At 39.6% G+C, this 22051-nt stretch overlaps 1 protein-coding gene across 1 annotated transcript in view; it reads left to right on the forward strand.

Annotated features, from left to right (window-relative positions):
• Positions 1 to 3667, forward strand: part of LOC109229253 (putative uridine kinase C227.14) — a 14596-nt gene extending 10929 nt beyond the window's left edge. Inside the window, exons 6-12 of the mRNA XM_019394632.1 lie at positions 340 to 370; positions 482 to 540; positions 735 to 808; positions 1348 to 1434; positions 2175 to 2236; positions 2334 to 2362; positions 3171 to 3667. Coding sequence (XP_019250177.1) covers positions 340 to 370; positions 482 to 540; positions 735 to 808; positions 1348 to 1434; positions 2175 to 2236; positions 2334 to 2362; positions 3171 to 3263 — 435 coding nt within the window. The 3' untranslated portion in view covers positions 3264 to 3667. The remainder of the gene's footprint in view (positions 1 to 339; positions 371 to 481; positions 541 to 734; positions 809 to 1347; positions 1435 to 2174; positions 2237 to 2333; positions 2363 to 3170) is intronic.

The raw sequence follows: 22051 nt of genomic DNA on the forward strand, positions 1-22051 counted from the left end.
CTAACCGTACCTGTACCCCACCCCCACCCCCCACCCCCACCACACACACACCCCAAAACAACACACACACACACAAATTATAATAATTATAATAAAGCAAAATGGAAAAAGGAAAGAAAGAGAAAGAGATGAAAGAATTTTGTGGAAGAACAACAGAGGAGAAGATGTAAATAACTTTTACAAGAGACGAAAGAATAATATAAAGAACCAACCGAGGAGCACATCTAAATACTCCTTCAACTTTTTTCTTTTGGATTACAGAATTATAAGTGAAACTTTATACACATATTGCGGTTGGAGCATGCGTCTAGCGGACTAACTGGTTTTCTTGTTTCATAGGATCCAAAGGAAGCACATGCGAGAAGGGGCGGTAAGTTCTCTTTTTCTCAGCAGATAGCTAGTAAGTGTTTACACAGTTTAAGCATTGATTTCTTGTTTTAACTTCGTTTTCTCTCTCTGGAATCTTTTTATGTTGAATCAGCTCCATGGACGTTTGACCCCAATTTACTGCTACAATGTCTTAAGACTCTTAAAGATCAGGTGAGTGAATATTCACATGTCTGATTACTTGCAGTTCCATGAACGGATTTTTTAGCCTTTTGAGTTGATCCTGTGTGGTCTTGAACTTTGATGTAACATCATGTTTCATCAAGAGAAGTGATGTTCCCCAAGCCGCTACCTTGCTCTATCCATGTAGTGAGAAATCTAAGATCTGGTATTCTTTCTTCTCCCAGGGATCAGTGTACTGTCCATCTTTTGACCATGGTGTAGGAGATCCTGTAGAAGATGATATCTTTGTGAACCTTCAGTAAGTTTACATCTATCTGGATGCTATTTTCTGCCTGTGATTGCACCCTATATTCTAATATGTGTCTCAATCATGTGTTCAATTGGCTATTTCGAGGGGAAATTAATGAATGGATAAATGAGCAAAGAAGATAAGTTTCATCACTTCATTTCTCTGAATTTAGTTTATGCTCTATGTAATAGTTAGAAGTGAAGTTAAGAACACATTATGAAGAAAAAAGATTGTGAAAGCTGGGCAATGTTTTAGATATGCAGGCCGGCCAAGGTGTCTTTTATTGGAAGTGTTAGCTCAACCATTGTTCTCACTATGATTGTGCTACTTCTGTTTATAGTTTTTTCCTACTTGTGGGCACTGGATAACCAAATTATTAATAGCTCTCTCACAGGTGTCTGCTGTTATTTCAATAATTTGATTGGAATACTAAGTTTCTAAAGACGCAAAAGGAATAGACAAATGGTGAAGTTCTTTCGCCTGTTGCTAATGTTACCTCTCCCTTTCTTTTATTCTTTTTGTCTTCTTTTTTTGGGATGAGTTTTCAGGCACAAAATAGTGATAGTTGAAGGTAATTATCTGCTTCTTGGAGATGGTGCTTGGAAGGAGGTATCTTCCATGTTTGATGAGAAGTGGTAAGATGATCTTTCTGATCCATGGTTTTTCTTTTGACAACAGGGAAAGAATCCCTGTGAATTTACTTTGAATCACCATAATATACTATACTGGAATTTCATGCTGAGGGATAACTTCAGTTTTTCTGCGCATCAGTCAAGTACGAAAAATTTGATTGAGCGAGTGAATTGTCTTCGCTATTCGTTTACCGATTATTGCGACTTCTATCAATTAATGGAAGTGATTTGCAAATTAATATTAAGATACCACCAAGGGATATAGTGGGATGGGATCCCTCCACCTAAATCATTCCTGGTAGATAACGCCTCCCCCCACCTCCCCACTTTAATGGGCCCTATGTGGAGCGAATCCAAATTAGTCGAGCTAGTTCCAGGATGGTTAAACCAAACAAAATAGTAATCAATATTAAGATCCTTGACTTAGTGCGTACTGTGATGCCTATCCTGCCTTCGAGAATTTTTTTCTAAAGCCATCTGTGCCGTGTGACAAAAGCCAGCAATATTAAGATTCCTGACTTAATGGAAAATGGCATGTTACTAAAACTAGGACATGCCAGTTTTTATATTCAAATACTGTAGATATGATAAACTGAGTTTCTTAGATAGAGGTTATTAAAGACTGCTGGTAACAGGATCTGTTGACTCGTCAAAAACTTGCTGCTCGGCAGCATTATATGAGAGCAAAGCTTTAGTTGTTCTTGATGTGTTAAGACCCTTGTCTTATATGTATTTACTTTTAGGTTTGTCGATGTTGATATTGAGAAAGCAATGCAACGTGTCCTAAAGAGACATATATCTACAGGTACATATTCCAACTGTTGTCAACTCTTTTTACTAGAGAAGGTGTAAACAAAACTGGGTAGCATAGACTGATTGGAGTCTTTTCATTTGTGTTGTAGGGAAGGCCCCTGATGTTGCTAAGTGGCGGGTAAGTGTTGCCTCACTGCTAATATTTCCCTTTTGAAAAAAATAACAACAACAACAACAACAACAACAATAAACCCAGTGTAATCCCACAAGTGGGGTCTGGGGAGGGTAATGTGTATGCAGATCTTACCCCTATCTTGTGAAGGTAGAGGGTTGTTTCCAATAGACCCTCGACTCAAGGAACAATTAAAAAAAAGCAACAAACAATAGCAATAAGATTATAGGATAACGGAAGCGAACGATACAGCGTGTATTAATAAAGATCCAAGAATAGTGCTAGTACTACTGGTAAGACTAGGAAAAACTCTCGCCTACGTTGTCAACCTTTAACCCTAATTCTCGACCTCCACACCTTTCTATCGAGGGTCATGTCCTCGGTAAGCTGAAGCAATGACACGTCCTGTCTAATCACCTCTCCCTAGTACTTCTTTGGCCTACCTCTACCCTTCCTCAAACCCGTCATGGTCAACCTCTCACCTCCTAACCGGGGCATCTATGTTTCTCGTATTCACATGCTCGAACCATCTCAACCTCGATTCCCGCAACTTGTCCTCTACGGGGGCTACTCCCACTTGTCCCCTAATAACTTTGTTCCTAATCTTATCTTTCTTGGTATGCCCACACATCCATCTCAACATCCTCATTTATGCGACTTTTATCTTCTTGACATGGGATCCTTTTTTGGAAAAAATAAAAATAAAATAAAAGGTTCAATGTTAATCCCTTTTAAGTATCATCTGAGTCAATTCCTATTGTTCTTCAGGTATTAAATAATTTTTTGGCTATTCGTTGCTAAAATCTTTCCGCAGATAGATTACAATGACAGGCCCAACGCTGAGCTAATTATGGAGTCCAAGAAAAATGCGGATTTGGTGATCAAGTCAGTGGACGAATTGAGGTGATTCCCCGACTCGTTACCTGCAGTGAAAGTAAATTCAGCAGTACAGATGTTTGTCTGAGGGGAAATTTGAATGATGGTGTCAAAAATAAGCAAAATCGATTTTTACGGATTGGGTTGAATCTGAAACAGCGTGTGCAGGACCTTGCAGTCTTGCTTGCATTTATGCTTGAGGTAGTTAATAAGTTTAAGGGACTGAAAATAATGGTTATACTTTTTCCAGCAAAATAAGATGGAATCCTTCAGGCATGTAACGCTGAAGATATGTAAGTTTACCTTTTATGAGTTCATTTCTTCCCGAATTTTGTAAAGAGTTGATCAATACCAGTGCTTGCTACTGTAGGTGGCAATGAAATAAAAGGATACATTTATATGTAGATCATTTTCTATTTAGTTATTTTTGGTGGAGTTGATGGCCGCGGGCTGGGATAGTCACAGAAAACAAGGAGATTGATTTAGGACAGTGCACATGAATTTACTCACTCAGTGAGAGAATTCTCATTATAGCAAAAGAATTGTACAAAAGAAAAACGAGGGATTTGGCGATTTGTGGAGGGAGTTCTAAACTTTCTATACTGGACATTAACTAATACATACTGTCCATAATAATACTACTTGTATTAACACAGCATCCTGCTCAGGTCATAGTCTGCATTTAGTCGACACTTGTGTCATGCGTTCAGCTTCTGTTCTTGCATTTCTCCTGTGCTGAAGCTCAGAGAATAATGATCAGATCTAAATATATCATATTATATAGATTCAGACATCCTAATCTTGACAAAAATATATAAACGGACTCTAAGTCAACAACCCAATTGATAATCGTGTTCACTCACTGTTCTTCCAACCCATCAGCTTCTGTTCACTCTCTTTTCGACAGATTGTCTCTTAAGGAAAACGTGGCTAAGTCCTTTGAAGCTTTTGCACGTTGAATGTACAAAGTAGCATGGTGGTGCTTTCAATCCAAGGCTTAACTTACAAGCTTCTACACATGTGATCTGCAGGATTGCTTTTATTTTTCGTCAACCCGTACCTCTTTTCTAGCATCAACCAATAGACAACACTGTCTCTTTCACACTTCTGTTAGTGCATACTGGCACACACAGACACACACACACACATCTCATTCAAACTACTCCTTAGACGCGTACAACATATCTCTGGAACTTTTTGGAGGATAAGAAAAAAGTTGAAAACTAAAAAAAGAGTACTCATTCTTTGTATTTGGTATTGTTTTCTTCATTTAATAATTTTACTCCTCGAGATCTAAAAATCAGTAGGAGGAGGAAAAGAAATCTATCTCGGTCGCATCATGTGAATTGTGATAAATAAAAGCATGTTTGACGATTGAATTCTTAGTAATTATCAGAAGTCCATTAAATCCGATGGATATTCCCGTGATATGATCAGATAAAAATCATTATTAAAAAATCTGTTCCAATCAGAAAATAAAGAGCATATATCAAGGAAAGAAAATTGATTCTGGCGTTGAATACGCAATTAATCGTCTCAAGATGAGGTGCATCAATTCAATTGCTTGCACCAAGGCCATATCAACCATGAATCCTAATCTAGTTTATACAATTAAAATGATCAATGAGTAAAAAATTATTTAGTTTATACAATTATAACGAGTATAAACTTTCTGTATGTTGTTACCTAAACCCTAAACAAAGAGTCACTGTGTGAGATACCTGAAGTTGTTTAGGGATAAAAGCATGTGTGAAGATTCATTCATAGTTTTCATGTGAAGATGTCGGAGTTAATTAATCATGCCATTTAAGGTCAATATTTGAAGGGCTTCAGCCATATAATGATGAGGTAATCATCATTGCTCTAAATCATTAATATATGCTTTTATGCTTCTAAACTTAATATAAAGATAGTTGTTGCTCGGTGGTTTAAATAATGGGACTGACAACAGAAAATGAGAATTTGGTCAATCGGTTAAAATAATGAAGAAGGTTAATTACTTGACTTTTTTATTTACTAAATTGCTTCTTCAAGACTTAAGTTTCATTTTCCTTCTTCCACTTGAAGAATAAACTGATATGTAGCCTCATCCTTATTTTAATTGGCCATCAATATCAAAATTTAACTAGGTACAGTATGTTGTGTAGAGTTTATCGTATGATTGAGTTCGATGACAAATGAAGGCATCTAATTGAGCTTTCGACATATCTAACTTGGACCTTAAGTAGCTTAACATAGTGAAAATAGCATGAGCTAGTCAGTTTTTGGATGGGCAATCAAAAAAGAGAAATTTTTAGAAATCACTATGTTTTGGTGATTACTAGCTTGCTATAGTTACCATTTACTAAATTATTTCTTATAGCTATGTTTTTAGAAATCCCTTGTTTTTCAAAACTCGGTGAAAACAGGGGAATCCAGCTAAGCAGAGAATGTATTCGACTGTATTCGCGAGCTGTATTCGTGAATACAGTAACAGAATTTACGAAAAAAAAGGTCTTCAGCTGTTTAAAAACGGTAAGTGAATCTTAACGCGATACACTCCTAATATAATTCAACAAACTCAATTATAACACACAAAATTTGTACTTCCAGTTATAGAAAAGATTCTCAACCGAAAAACACCCAAAAAACAGAGCAATCTTCAGAGATTCAATCCATCCTTTTTTTAGTAGTATCATTACAAATAGATTTATATATTGAAATGATATAATTACATTGAATACAGTTAAATACATAAAAACACTTTGAATACATGAAGTATAGCAGGTCATATATAGTGCTAATACATATGAATACATATTGCAGATACATTTGAATACATATATACATCTGAATACATTATATTAATTTAAAAAACATATGAGTATATTCTACAATACATTGAATATATACTGCTGGACAAAACAGTAAAACAAAGTGAAGCTTTGAAATTATATAATTACATTGAATACAGTTAAATACAGTGAATATATCGAAAAAGTAGAAAAAACTAAAGACAGTGAATACAATAAAATTCATGTAATACAACGAGATACATTGAAATACAATGAAAAAAAAGGTAACAGACCCTTCAACTTCCTCATCCCCAAACTTCGTCCCCAATCCACGGATATCTAGGCCTCCTTCATGTGGGGCGTCGCCGCACGGTTAAATGAAGACAGTTGTTGAAGAAGCACCAATTTAAAGGATCAAATGGAAACTAAAGACAGAACTTCTTCAGATCTCACAAGGCAAACATGAACAATCAATGCAAAATCTAAGAAAAAATTAGAATGTGTAACACAACAGTGTAAAAAAAATCGCCGGCCGGAGGAGGGGGTTAGAGGTGACACAACAAGGAAGGGGGGAAGTGGTCGCCTGTCGGAGGAGGGGGTTAGAGGTGACATAACAAGGAAGGGGGGAAGTGGTCACCGGCCGGATCTGTTGTTGGCGGAACACAACCCTACTAGGGTTTCTAAAAGCAGGGGAGGAAAAAACCGGGGGAAAAAGAGAAGAAAGAGGAAAGAGAAAGGAGGAGAGAGGGAAGACAGAGGGAGAGAGAAAAATAATACACAGCGTATTTAATGGCTTAAAGGTAGGAAGTGGCCATAAATAGATATTTTGCTATAAAAATTAAAAGGCAGCTATAGGAGATAATTTTTTAAAAAGGGTTTTTATTTATAATAAATAAGGTATCGACCTTTGTTATAGGAGGTAAAATTTTCATCGAAAAATAGCCACTATTTTAGCTGAAACACGGAAAGTTCCAGCATAATATGATGGATTATGGAGTTCCTGCGTATAACTTCCAGCATGTTATGTTGGAACGCCACCACATTATGAAATTCTAGTATATTATGCTGGAATCTCATATGTATCAAATTCGAACACCAGCCTAATATGCTGAAAGTTTTTGGATTTTTAAGAGTGTTTTATTCAGATTTTATCTTTAGATAAAAAAGTAGCTAAAATTTGATTACTTTTGAAACTGTGTCTATTTTTCAATTATCAGTTGTAAATCAGACTACTTCTAATTTTTTTCACCTTAACACATTGTAGCCTTCCATAACACTTCGCCCATTATTGACTACTAACTCAATAATTAATCAAAATAGCCGCCCCAAACTATTTAAACTCAAAAATAGGTGACGGGTATTTTTGAGTTAGTAATCGAAATAATGAGCCAAGTCTGTTAAGGTGGAAAAAAAGTAAATATTGAATCTGATCTGCTATTTGCGTAAAATCCTAAAAAAAGTGTTTCTTTCGAACTATCGCAAAATGATAAAAATTAGGAAAAACAAAAAGAAAAGGTGGAAATAAAGTGCAACCCATAGACTCGGTAATGCCGTCAAGGCGCACCCTACGTTTCCTCGTATGAAAACTATATTTATATATAGAGCTCCGATTTGACTGTGGATATAAATATAGCTTAGCTATATACGTCCTCCGTTCATTTTTACTTATCCACTGTATTAAGAATACATTTTCACTTTTACTTATTCACTATACCAAAACAAAATAAAGACAATCTTTTTCTTCATGTTTTATCCTTATTATTAATAGTTCATTTTCAAAATTATTTCCCAAGACTTTTTGAAATGCTATCATTATTAGGGGTTATATGATAATATACATACTATAATTATTATTTTTTAAGGGGCGCGAAAAGTTTAAAGTGGACTAGCAAAAGTGAACAGAGGGATTAGTTACTTAGTTTTAGATGTAGTCCAGTTCAAACTTCAAACTAGTTGTCACAAAGACTAGCAGGTTGCGGCTCGGAAGTGAAGCATTATGGGTGCACATGCGGTGTGGGGTTTGGGACGAAAGGAACACAACCACATGATAAATGGGCCACGGACTGACCCAAACCCATATCTACAGACAAGAAACTGTTGCTATTCTTCTAAAGTCTTACAAGTCCAAAAAATTCAATTACACGTGTGGTAAGGCCCACATATCCCTATCAGCAATTAATTCGTCACACGTGTGTACCATCTCTCATTTTAGTTTCCTTCACCCCCCCTCCTATTCCTTTGAATCTTATATGGAGCTCTCTCCTCCCCCATGCCATGCATTTATTACTCAAAGCCATTACCATTTATCCTTTTGCTACCCTTCTCTGTCCAATAGACGTGTACACACACACATATATATATATATATACACACGGACGGTCGAAATCGGGCTCATCTATTGAATGACAGATCGGGATTAAAACGTAATGAATTAAAGATCGACCTCGGGTACCATCGAACCAGGATACGAGGTTAGAAAACCCGTCTTCGAGGTTATCGAGTTCGTGACCCCGGAATCGACCCCGACTCCGAATGAGCTCGAGGAAACATTGTCGGACCAGATAACGGAAGGCCGAAATATCCGTAACTGGTCGGATATCACGGCGGAAATCTCGACATGTGCCAATGAGAAATCGGTTAATTAGCAAATCATGTGATCTTTTACCTTTTATAGAATTGTACGTAAAGTAGGATTCTCCTACTATATAAAGGGGGTTTGGTTATTTATAAAACACACTGTAACACGCATCCCAAAGCATTATAATATTATTTTCTTTTTGCAAGCTACCGTTCTTCTGTATTTGACGTCATTTGAATCGTATTCAGTTCGAGTGACGTCTATTTCTCAAGGCTATAACTGTTCAAGTCACAGAGTTTGGATTTATTTTATTATTAATTGCTTTATTTATATTCAATCTATCACTTTGTGTCAAATTAATCCACGTATCCTTAAAATCACTTATAAATTCAATTGTTATTCAATTTTGAGGGTAAACAATTTGGCACCCATCGTGGGGCTAAGGATAATAGTGGTTATTTGATAAAAATTTTCATATTACACACTATTTTACACTGTTCTTTGAAATGTCTCTTATTTCAGGCTTAAGCTCAAAATGTCAAACTCACAATTAACACCTATACCTGCTGACAATGAATTTGGTCACCACGGTGAAAACAATAACATAGCGCTCGGTAACGAGGTACCGGCCGTTGATACCACCAGAATTCCAATTGCGGACCCGTTGGACGCTAATTCGCACGTGGCTATCGACACAAGCCCCCCTATTGACCCCGAGAATAGCATCCGTGGTGGAGCCCGGTCGACAACATAGAATACTCAAAATAATGGAGGAGACGGGGTCAATCTACGGATGATCTTAGAAATTTTACAGGCTCAACAAACGGCAATAGTTCAGTTACAAAACCAGAGCCGCGTACCGAGAAGGATCGAGCCCGATTTGTTTCGAGAAATCACTCGCAGGGAGGAACCGGTCGCGGAAAGGTCGAGTGGGAACGAGTCGGGTAATAACCCTGAGATCATAAAAATGCTTGAGGAGCTGACAAAACGAATAGAATTAGGGGAGAAGAAAATTGAAGCAAACGACAAAAGGGTGGAAACCTACAATTCTAGGGTCGACCAAATACCGGGAGCGCTGCCAATACTGAAAGGATTGGATTCCAAGAAGTTTGTACAGAAACCTTTCCCTCCGAGTGCGGCTCCGAAGCCGATCCCTAGAAAATTCCGCATGCCTGAGATTCCTAAGTACAATGGAACGACTGACCCAAACGAGCACGTCACTTCATACACATGCGCTATCAAAGGAAACGAATTGGAGGATGATGAGATCGAGTCTGTCTTACTGAAGAAATTCAGAGAAACCTTGTCAAAGGGAGATATGATATGGTATCACAACTTACCCTCTAATTTTGTTGACTCATTTGCTATGCTTGTAGACTCTTTTGTGAAAGCACACACTGGGGCTATCAAGGTCGAAACCAGGAAATCAGACCTCTTCAAAGTGAGGCAAAAGGATAATGAAATGCTCAGAGAGTTCGTATCTCATTTTCAAATGGAACGGATGGACCTGCCACTGGTCGCTGATGATTGGGCCGTTCAAGCTTTTACCCAAGGACTCAATATTCGAAGTTTGGTGGCTTCACAGCAATTGAAGCAAAATCTGATAGAATACCCGGTTGTCACTTAGGCTGATGTGCATAACCAATATCAATCAAAGATCAGAGTCGAAGATGATCAACTGGGGGCTCCTTTCGGGTTTATCCTGTTAGACCCATTGACAGAGTCAATAGAGATACCGAACGTGAACCAAGGCCAAACAAGGATCGGTATCAACCGTACAATGAAGATAGAAGAAACAGTGGGTCCAGACGGAGTTCTTTGCGAAATAAAAGGAGAAATGACCTAGGTTAGAGCAACCGGGGACTCATGAGAAAGAGCGGCTTTGTCAGGCCTATCGCACCTAAAGAAGCACTAAGGTTATCGGAATATAACTTCAATGTTGATGCTGCTGCTATTGTATCGGCTATCAGACGCATCAAAGATACCAAATGGCCTTAACCTCTACAGTCCGACCCAGCCCAAAAGGATGCAAACCAGATGTGCAAATATCATGGCACTCACGGCCACAGAAAGGAAGATTGCCGACAATTGAGGAAGGAGGTAGCCCGGGCATCTTTGAGAATTCCTGAGTGACCAAGCTAAGAATCATTTAAGAAATAGGGACTATAATAAACAAACCGAGCAAGAACAGCCTCAGCACGTCATCCACATGATCATCGGAGGGGTCGATGTTCCTCAAGGTACGATGTTAAAGCGCACCAAAGTATCCATCACAAGGGAGAAACAGACTCGAGATTACATACCAGAAGGAACTTTTTCTTTCAGCGACGAGGACGCAGAAGGAATCGTGCAACCCCATAACAATGTAATGCACTGGTAATATCTGTACTCATAATAAATCTCGAGTTAAACGTGTGTTAATTAATCTAGGTAGCTCGGCCAAAATCATTTGATCGAGGGTCGTAGAACAACTCGGCCTACATGATCAAATCGTGCCTGCAGCTCGTGTGCTAAACGGATTCAACATGGCTTGTGAAACTACTAAGGGATAAATAACATTACCAGTAAACGCCACCGGGACCATCCAAGAAACCAAGTTTTATGTGATTCAGGGGGGCATGAGGTACAATGCCCTGTTCGACAGGCCATGGATCCACAATATAAGGGCAGTGCCCTAGACTCTTGAGATCTTTTCCTTCGACATACAATGGAATTAACAAGATTTCTCCTTGATTGTTGGACCTTCCAAACTTGACCACTGACCGGATCTTCTAGCCTTTATTATTCTCCCGTGATTTCGCCAATCACAGATCACTTCGAATCTTCACTTCGTTATGGCTGATTTAATTTCCCAGATTGACGGAGCTAATCCTGATTTGCTGATGTAGATTTGTAGCTTTCCTTGTACACCGTGCGTTCTATAGGTGGCTTCCCTTGTGAGAGATTTCCTTCCTTGTTCGACACAACCATTTCACTAGTTCTTCTTTACTTCTTTGAACTCCTGCACATGTATATTAATTGCATCATTAAAATATGATCTAACAATCTCCTCCTTTTTGATGATGGCAAAATAATATACGTAGATGTAAGGAAGTAAACAACAGTTGACTTCCCTGTTTGTTACTAGCCGACTTGGCTCCCCCTCAATGTGTGTAGTCAACTGGACTTAGTCTCCCCCTCAATGTGTGCAGTCGACGTGTACCTGTATCCTGTATAGTTGACTTGTTCCTGTGCAATACATATAAAGTCTATGCATGTAGCATAGTCGACTTAACCCGTTCAAAGAATAAAGAGTACCATCTATGCATGTAGCATAGTCGACTTGAACCTGCACATATTATCATTACAGACCAAAGAGGTCTATGCATAGTCAACTTGAACCTGCACAGATTGTCATAATAGTCCAAACAGATATACATTCTCCCCCTTTTTGACATCAGCAAAGAGGGATTACTAGGCAAAAAAAACTATCCACACAGGCAAGAAAACATCCAAGGGCACAGCCCAAAACAAAGCCAAAATAAGTTTGGCCTGGTCAAAGGAAATTTCAAAGTCCTCAGGCCAAACATTTTTAAAGAGAGTGGGAAACCAGTGCAACGATAGAAAAATAGAATCGAACAGGGCACAGTCAAGAACAATGCGTTTACCAAGGACAAGAGTTTCAAGCTTATCAGGTTTACTAGAGCGAAGATTAGCATAAAACATACGGACTAAAAGGCTCATACACTTTAGGCGGAGAAATAGAGAGAAATTTTTCCCACCCTTGATACACAAAGAGATCCTTTGCCTTACAGTTGAGGGCCTCCATATCGTAAAGATCCACAATTCTTCCATGGGCGATGGGCTTATCCTTGAGAGAGAGAAAAGAATCCCTATTTGGGGTATCCCAGAAATTTAGGTCGGAATCGAGAGAAGCAGAGAAATCGAATTTTGATTTCTTTAGAGTGGAAGAGACAGGAAGATCCTCCATGGGACGCTTACTAGAGGTTTTTTCTCCTAAGAGTTTTTTGAAAAACAAATTATCCCAAGTAATTTTCTCAAAAGGCAAAATCTTTCTTCCAACAAAGGTTTAGTAAAAATATCAGCTAATTGGGCAGAAGTGCCAACAAAAGCTAATTCTATGTCACCCTTAAGAACATGATCTCTAATAAAATGATGCTTAATGTCAATATGATTTGCTCTAGAGTGATGCACAGGATTTTTTGAAAGACAAATTGCACTTGAATTATCACAAAAGATTTGTATAGGTTTAAAAGAAAGTTCATAGTCACCCAATTGATAAGACATCCATAGGAGTTGTGCACAACATTAACCAATGGCAATATACTCAGCTTCAGTAGTGGACAAGGCGACTGATGCTTGCTTTTTACTGTTCCAGGATATTAAAGTCTTTCCTAGTAATTGACAAGTGCCACTCGTGCTTTTCCTGTCTTCCTTATCACCTGCTAAATCTGCATCTGAGAAACCTTCTAATTTAAACGAGTTAGAGCGAGGATACCATAATCCATGAGATACTGTGCCAATGAGATATCGAATAATTCTTTTTACAGCAGTCAGATGTGACTCCTTGGGAGCCGACTGAAACCTGGCACATTTACAAACGCTAAACATTATATCTGGTCGACTTGCGGTCAGATACAGTAGTGATCCAATCATTCCTCTGTATTTGGGTTCATCAACTGGAGTACCCTGTTCATCCTTATCCAAATTTGTAGCCGGACTCATAGGCGTGCCAATTGATTTTGCATTGCTCATACCAAATTTCTGGATCAGCTCCTTTGTATATTTATTCTGACAAATGAAGGTTCCTTCTTCGGTTTGTTGAATTTGAAGCCCAAGAAAAAATGTGAGTTCACCCATCATGCTCATTTCGAACTCGCTTTGCATGAGGTTTGCAAATTCCTTGCACATAAGAGAGTTAGCACTACCAAAGATAATGTCATCAACATAAATTTGAATGATAAGATTACCTTCTGTTGATCGTTTAATGAATAGAGTAGTATCAATTTTACCTCTAGTAAACCCATGATCAACAAGGAAAGTACTTAACCTGTCATACCAGGCACGTGGAGCCTGTTTCAGTCCATATAGGGCCTTAGTAAGCTTGTACACATGATATGGGAATTTTGAGTCTTCAAAACCTGGAGGTTGTTTTACAAAAACTTCCTCTTCAATGAATCCATTCATAAAAGCGCTTTTGACATCCATTTGAAACAACCTGAATCCTTTAAATGATGTGTAAGCTAGCAGGATTCGTATAGACTCCAGTCGAGCTACTGGGTAAAGGTTTCATCATAGTCGACTCCTTCTTGTTGTGAATAGCCTTGAGCGACTAATCTAGCCTTGTTCCTTATGACTTGTCCCCCTTCGTTCAATTTATTTCTAAATACCCATTTTGTTCCGATGACAGATACATTATCGGGTCTGGGCATTAACTTCCAAACTTGATTCTTGCTGAATTGATCTAGTTCCTCTTGCATGGCTTTCACCCAGCTCGAATCCTTCAATGCTTCCTCTACCTTTTTGGGCTTTATTTGAGAGATCAGAGCAATATTTGCTTTCTTTTTTATGGCAGCCCTTGTTTTCATTCCTTCGTTTGGATCCCCTATAATATATTTCTGTGGATATTCAGGTTCGCTCCTCCATTCATTTAGTCGGACAGTGCTTGTAGTCGACTCCGTACGTTGTTCAGGAGAGTTGTCGCTGATTTGTTCAGTCGACTCAATCACATCTGCGGGATTAGTTGACTCCTGTGATTTTTCTTTATCCTGAGCTTCTTTAGTTTGACCTTCGTCACCTGCATTAGTTCCTTTCTCGACCAGGGGATTATTTTCATCGAATATAACATGGACAGATTCTTCTACGCATAAAGTACGTTTATTGAAAACTCTAAATGTTCTGTTATTTAATGAATAACCAAGAAAAATACCTTCGTCACTTCTTGGATCAAATTTTCCAAGATTATCCTTACCATTGTTATGAATGAAGCACTTACTTCCAAATGGATGAAAATAACTGATATTCGGACGTTTACCTTTCCAGAGTTCATAGGGAGTCTTTTTCAGAATAGGCCTTATGAGACATCGGTTGAAAATGTGACATGCAGTACTCACACCTTCAGCCCAGAAATGATTTGGGAGTGAATGTTCTAACAACATGGCTCTTGCCATGTCCTGAAGAGTTCTGTTCTTTCTTTCCACAACTCCGTTTTGCTGTGGTGAGCGTGGAGCGGAGAAATTGTGAGTCTAGCCTTGATTGTCACAGATGTCTTCAAATGCTTTACTTTCAAACTCGCCTCCATGATCACTTTGGATTTTTGAGATCAGATAACCTTTTTCTCTTTCAATCCTTTTGCAAAAGACTTCAAAATTTCTTAAGGCTTCATCTTTATGAGACAGGAAAATCACCCAGGTGAAACGTGAAAAGNAGACAAGGAGGGGGGGGGGGACAGGGGGGTGAATTGTCACTAATTGAAATTAATCGTTACTGAGTTGACTTAAAACTTTAGTAGTCGACTAAATATGGCAATCTTGCAGATATAACAGTTTGAGGTAATATGCAGAAAGTAAATGCAGAAATTAAAGACACCAGGAATTTTATACTGGTTCGAATTCAATGTGAATCCTAATCCAGTCCCCTTGGGTTGCAAGGGATTTCTCTTCAAGCAAATAAGTTTTCTTTCGAGTACAGATGTGATGTATATCGCTCAGATTCTCTAGCACTCGTTTGATACAATGCCTCACCAGTTGTATGCCCTATTTCTATCCCTGACTTATTACACAGCAGATCTATGTAGGCTACTATGCTTGTTTGCAGTAGAATGAAGAGAGTTATTTTGGTTCGATCAAAGTATGCTAAGGATGATGTTACACAGAACATTTATACAAAGATGAATGGTGAAGGCTCGTCAACCCAAGGGTTTTGATCTTTGGAAAGAATTGATTCTTTCCAAGAATAAGGAACTATCCGTTGCTTCTCTTGAGATCTTTTCCTTCGGCAGACAATGGAATTAACAAGATTTCTCCTTGATTGTTGGACCTTCCAAACTTGACCACTGACCGGCTCTTATAGCCTTTATTATTCTCCCGTGATTTCGCCAATCACAGATCACTTCGAATCTTCACTTCGTTATGGCTGATTTGATTTCCCAGATTCACGGAGCTAATCCTGATTTGCTGATGTAGATTTGTAGCTTTCCTTGTACACCGTGCGTTCTATAGGTGGCTTCCCTTGTGAGAGATTTCCTTCCTTGTTCGACACAGCCATTTCACTAGTTCTTCTTTACTTCTTTGAACTCCTGCACATGTATATTAATTGCATCATTAAAATTTGATCTAACAGTGTTAAAATTCCCAACGCCAGGAGAGATTAAAATGATCTACGGGGAGCAACCGACCACAAAGAAAATTTTTGTTGTCGAAGAAGTGATTTCGGTATCAACACTGGCGACATCAAAGGACCTAAGTTCGAATACAGAGCAGGAAACTAAATAGCAATAATCAACACCAGCCACGACCCAATCGGATAAACAGGGGATCGATGAGGATGATGATTACGGGGTTCCAAGATCTTTTATAGTGCCCGATGATTCCGATGCTACAAAATCAACGGTCGAAGAGATGGAGAAAATCACATTGATCGAACATCTACCCTATCGGAAGGTATACCTAGGCGCGGGGTTAACCCCCGAGCTCAGGAAAAAACTCATTCAATTCTCATAGCTAACATAGATTATTTTGCTTGGTCCCATTTCGACATGACAGGAATCCCACTAGAGATATCCACTCACAAGCTGAGCCTGGATCCGAAATTCCACCCGGTCAAGCAGAAAAAGGAGACCCTAGTCCGAGATCAAACATGCTTTCATCAAGGACGAGGTAACTAGACTCCTTATAATATGGTCCATTCGGGAAGTCAAATATCCAGAATGGTTAGCAAATATAGTATAGATTATAAATATTTAAATAAGGCATGTCCCAAGGAATCTTTCCCTTTGCCCAACATCGATCGCATGATCGATGTCATGGCCGACCATGAGTTCATCAGTTTTCTCGATGCCTACTCCGGGTACAACCAAATACGGATGAGCCCGGATGATCAGGAAAAGACCTCCTTTATCACTAAATATGGCACATACTGTTATAACGTGATGCCATTTGGGTTAAAAAAATTTAATGCCGCTTACCAATGCCTAGTGAATCGGATATTCAAAGAACAAATAGGGAAATCCATGGAAGTTTACATTGACGATATGTTGTTCAAGTCCCTACGAGTAGAGGACCATTTAAAGCATTTGCAAGAAACCTTCAATATATTGAAAAAGTACAACATGAAGCTGAATCTGGAGAAATGCGCGTTCGGAGTCGGATCAGGTAAATTTTTTGGGTTCATGTGTCCAACCGAGGAATCGAGATCAACCCCGACAAGATCAAAGCTATCGAGGATATCACGATAGTGGACAACGTGAAGGCCGTGCAAAGGCTAATCGGGTGCATTGCCGCCCTGGGGCGGTTCATCTCGAGATCCTTCGATAAGAGCTATCGATTTTTCTCGTTACGGAAGAAGAAAAACAACTTCACATGGACCCCGGAATGCCAACGGGCCTTGGAAGAACTCAAGCTCGAGCCCACCACTGCTCCACATGTCGAAGGAAGACGAACAACTGTACCTGTACTTGGCAGTATCAGAGATAACGGTAAGTGAAATCCTAGTTCGGGAATAACAAGGTACGCAATTTCCAATTTATTATGTTAGCAGGACCCTGGGTGAGGCCGAAACTAGGTACTTTCACCTAGAAAAACTGGCGCTCGCTTTGCTAAGCACCTCTAGGAAACTAAAACCATATTTTCAGTACCATCCTATATGTGTTCTGACAATTTACCCATTGTGAAATATAATGCATAAACCCGAACTCTTGGGACGATTGGCCAAATGGGCCACGGAAATCAGTGGGTACAGTATTGAGTATCGACCCCGAACAACCATTAAGTCTCAAATTTTGGCAGATTTCGTGGCCGACTTTACACCGGCCCTAATACCTAAGGTCGAAAGAGAGTTGTTGGTAAACTCGGGGAAGTCTTCAGCAATCTGGACCCTCTTTATGAACCGTGCCTCAAACGCAAAGGGGTCTGGACTTGGCATCGTACTAAAGCCACCCAAAGGCAATGTAGTTAGACAATCCATTAGAACTGTGAAATTGACTAATAATGAGATCGGATATGAGGCCATGATTGCAGGTCTCAAACTGGCCAAAAGCTTGAGGGCGTAGGTGATCGAAGCTAAGTGTGACTCCCTCCTTGTGGTAAACCAAGTTAATGGAACGTTTGAAGTCAGAGAAGAACGTATGCAAAGGTACCTAGATAAGTTGCAGGTAACATTTCATCTGTTCAAAGAGGACTTTGCAGCACATACCTCGAGATCAAAATAGTGAGGTCGATGCCCTTGAGAACTTAGGGTCGTCGCTCGAGGACGACGAGCTCAACTCGGGGGCTGTTGTACAACTCATGAGATCGATAGTAGAATAAGGTCACGCTGAAGTTAACCCTACAAGCTTGAATTGGGATTGGAGAAACAAATATGTAGAATATTTGAAGACCGGGAAACTACCCTCAGATCAAAAAGAATCGAAGACCCTGCGCACAAAGGCAACCCGATTCAGCTTGTCCGAAGACGGAACCTTGTTCAGAAGAATGTTTGATGGCCCCCTAGCAATGTACGTTCTGAGGGAAATCCACGAGGGCACATGTGGAAACATTCAGGCGCCGAATCATTGGTTTGAAAGGTAATCAGAGCCGGATATTACTGGATCGACATGGAAAAAGACGCGAAGGAGTTCGTACAAAAATGTGATGCATGCCAAAGACATGCTCCGATGATTCACCAATCCGTGGAGTTACTGCATTCGGTCTTGTCACCATGGCCATTCATGAAGTGGGCAATGGACATCGTTGGCCCTCTTCCATGGGCACCTGGTAAGGCTCAATTTATATTATTTATGACTGACTATTTTTCTAGATGGGTTGAAGCCCAGGCGTACGAGAAGGTCAGGGAGAAGGAAGTCATTGACTTCATTTGGGACCACATCATATGTCGGTTCGAAATGCCGTCCGAAATCGTATGTGACAACGGGAAACAATATATCGGCAACAAAGTGACCAAGTTTCTCGAGGATCATAAGATCAAAAGGATCCTGTCAATGCCTTATCACCCTAGTGGGAATGGACAAGCTGAATCGACCAACAACACCATACTCCAAAACCTCAAAAAGAGGTTAACCGACGCTAAAGGAAAATGGAAGGAAATCCTATCCGAATTCGTATGGGCGTACGACCTCAAAGTCCAGCACCGGGGCCACCCCATTCTCATTTGTTTACAGTGCTGAAGCTCTAATACCGGTCGAGGTCAGTGAACCAAGTATCAGATTCCGATATGCTACCAAGGAATCGAACGATGAGGCCATGAATACGAGCCTAGAGCTATTGGATGAAAGGAGTGAAGCCGCCCTCGTCCAGTTGGGCACCCAAAAACAACTAATCGAAAGGTACTATAATCGAAGGGCCAACCTTCGACACTTCAATATCGGGGACTTAGTACTAAGGACGGTCACAATTAACACCCGAAACCCAAACAAAGGTACGACCCCATTCATTTCCTTTTTACTTATTTTTTGAACTGATACTTGCAGGTAACCAACAAGAAGCAGTACAGATTTTTTTAGGTCTGAAAGCACGCGTTGCACTCTTTTTCCCTTGAACCGGTTTTATCTCAAATGGGTTTTCCAGGAAGGTTTTTAATGAGGCAACATTTGATCGTGCTAACTTAAAATAGAAGGCCGGCCATGAATCGTTATTAAGGATTGCACCAAGAGTATTCGACGCTTCTCTCTATGATCAACCTCGAATACTAGGGGGCATTACCCTCAGATATCTACTTTAGCAAGAAAAGAAACTTCGTGATGAAAGGGTCTCGGTAGGTAGGATTTATAGTAAGGACCAAACGGTGAAACGAACCATGCCCATATAGATTGCCCGAGCCCTAGAACAAAGCATGTACGTATGTATAACTATTTTACACAAGAATAAAAGGAAGTCTCTCCCTTGCGGATAAATATTTTGTCCTTTTAAAATTTTTTCTTGCATTTTTTACATCTGATCCCCTAATGGTAACGAGCCCAACGCCCACCTTAATCCGAGTTCGAACGATCACTCTCATTTGGAGACTACCGTCCGAAAATAAACTTGGATGGTCCGGGCCATCGGAGCTCGGGGGAATAAGACCTATCAGGAAACGCCCGAATCTTAAAGGCCACGACCATCCCTACTTGGGGACTGTTATCCTAGGAAAGTCTGGATAACTCAGGGCGACCAACCCACTGGGCGACACCCGAAATAGAAAGGCCACAGCCAAATTAAAATGACTCAGAGACGTTCGAGGATCCGTAACAAAGACAACAAGGCCTTAAAATTTCTAAACTGGTTCTAAAGGCTACCCTCGACAGACTATGACTTAAAAAATAGTTTAAGTACTCGGGGGACCGAAAACTTTCATTCACACCGAACCCCACGATGCCTTAAACAGAATAAGGTTGAAGGCAAGGTTTCTTCGAGTTTCTGAACAAAACCTAACTATTTCATGATAAGGCATTTAGATCTTTGCGAATAAAAGTACATAAGGCAAAGTAAAAAATCGAAAGCTGTTGAAGAGAAAAAGCCTTATATTCATAATCAAAGTTCTTTTTACAAGGGACAAACAGCCCGATGAAAATTTGTACAAAGGCCGAACGGCCTCAACAAAAATACAAAAAATAAACAACAAAAAACATCTAAAGGCCTAAGTGGCCTAGTCTTCGTAAGGGGCAACATTGTCACCCTCGAGATCTTTGCCATCCTCGGACTCTCGCAAGTCTTTAGGATCTTCATCGTCTTCGGTAGAGGCCAATATTTTGGCCTCGACTCCTTGCTCTTTGGCGCTATCGATATCAGCTGATCGGTCGAAATCCCGAGCATGAATTTCCTCAAGGGCCTCCCTTCGAGATTGCCATTTTAGCGTTCGATGATGTCTTCGCTCGAACCTAATGCGCCTTGGCGTCGGCCTTATAAATGGCCACCATCTCATCAGCATCAACCTTAATTACTTTGGCCTCCGACTTGGCCGCTTCAAGATCTCTGGCTAGATTTTCTCGATCATAAATAACCTAAAAATACTAATATAATTATGTAAAAATGAGGTAAAATATTATGAAACTTATATGTGGATACAAATAATAAATTTAGATGATTAAGTCATTTCAAAATAATTTAAAGGATAATTAATAGATAATCAAGTAATAAAAAATGTAAGAAAATTAATTTTAAAACTCTAAAATATGAAATTACTTGTATAAATCTTGTAAATCAAATAATGATGCAAAAATAACATTTTGAAAATATATATACTATTTGAAAGAATGTGAGGAAAAAATTGGGTATCAATAGGGACACCCCTCGATTTTGTTTACGAAGAAGCGGAGGAGAATTACTATCCTCTAGAAAGAGGGATGGATTTGACAGAGGGTCACCTTGTACCTCTTACAGAAGGCGATGATGACCGGGTCCAAGGGGCCCAAAGTGAAGGGATAAGTGTAAACACTTAAAAAACCCTCCACGTGGGTAGTAATCTCTTCCTCAAGCGAAGGCACCACCATGTGCTTACCAGCCCAGTTGCAATCCTTCGTGACCTTGGAGAGGAGGCTGTCGGTGACCGAGTGTGTGTGTATATATATCGAGACCAGCTCGCATCAACCCGGTACCGAGGAAGTTTATTCGACCTTGAAATCAACACCGGTCGATCACCCACCACGAATAAACGCTTCAAGATGAGGTTCCGCCGCTGGTTCCTCGCCGGCCGGCCGGGATAAAGAGGCAGTTTCTTTTTGTGGAACTGTCTTAGAAGTCTTCGCCATTTTTCTTTTGAATAAAGATGAAGAAGAGGAAGTTAAAAAGTTACGCTTAATATTTTTGAATGAAGACAAGCGAGAGTTCTTGCAAAAACCTCAAGAAATCTGAGTACAAGTGTTAGAGAGTGCAAAGATTTTTTAAGAACAAGAGTAGAAGAGGTTTAAACTTAAAGTTTGAATGAATGAAGGATGGAGTATTTTTTAATTTTCAAATGACGGTTCAAAGTCTGTAGAGGCCGACCAGCGACTGACGAACATTTAATGCCATTAAGACGTGACTGACGAGACATTTCGTCTATTTTTGTCGTTTCTGACGCAAACTATTGAGATGAGGATTAGGGGCTTGTCACGCCCAGACCTCGGGAGGCGCGACCAACGCTCAATCGAGTGAACCCAACTGAGCAAGCCTTTTTAACACTTTCTACCCAACTCAATACGATTAAGGAAACCATGCTTTTGTTTGGTTAGACAATAGCAAAAATCGAACATTCACATTGTTAATTCATCTTCGTATCACAAACCTTAAACCAGAG

Source organism: Nicotiana attenuata, chromosome 7 (assembly GCF_001879085.1).
Source record: "Nicotiana attenuata strain UT chromosome 7, NIATTr2, whole genome shotgun sequence".
Taxonomy (NCBI): Eukaryota; Viridiplantae; Streptophyta; class Magnoliopsida; order Solanales; family Solanaceae; genus Nicotiana; species Nicotiana attenuata.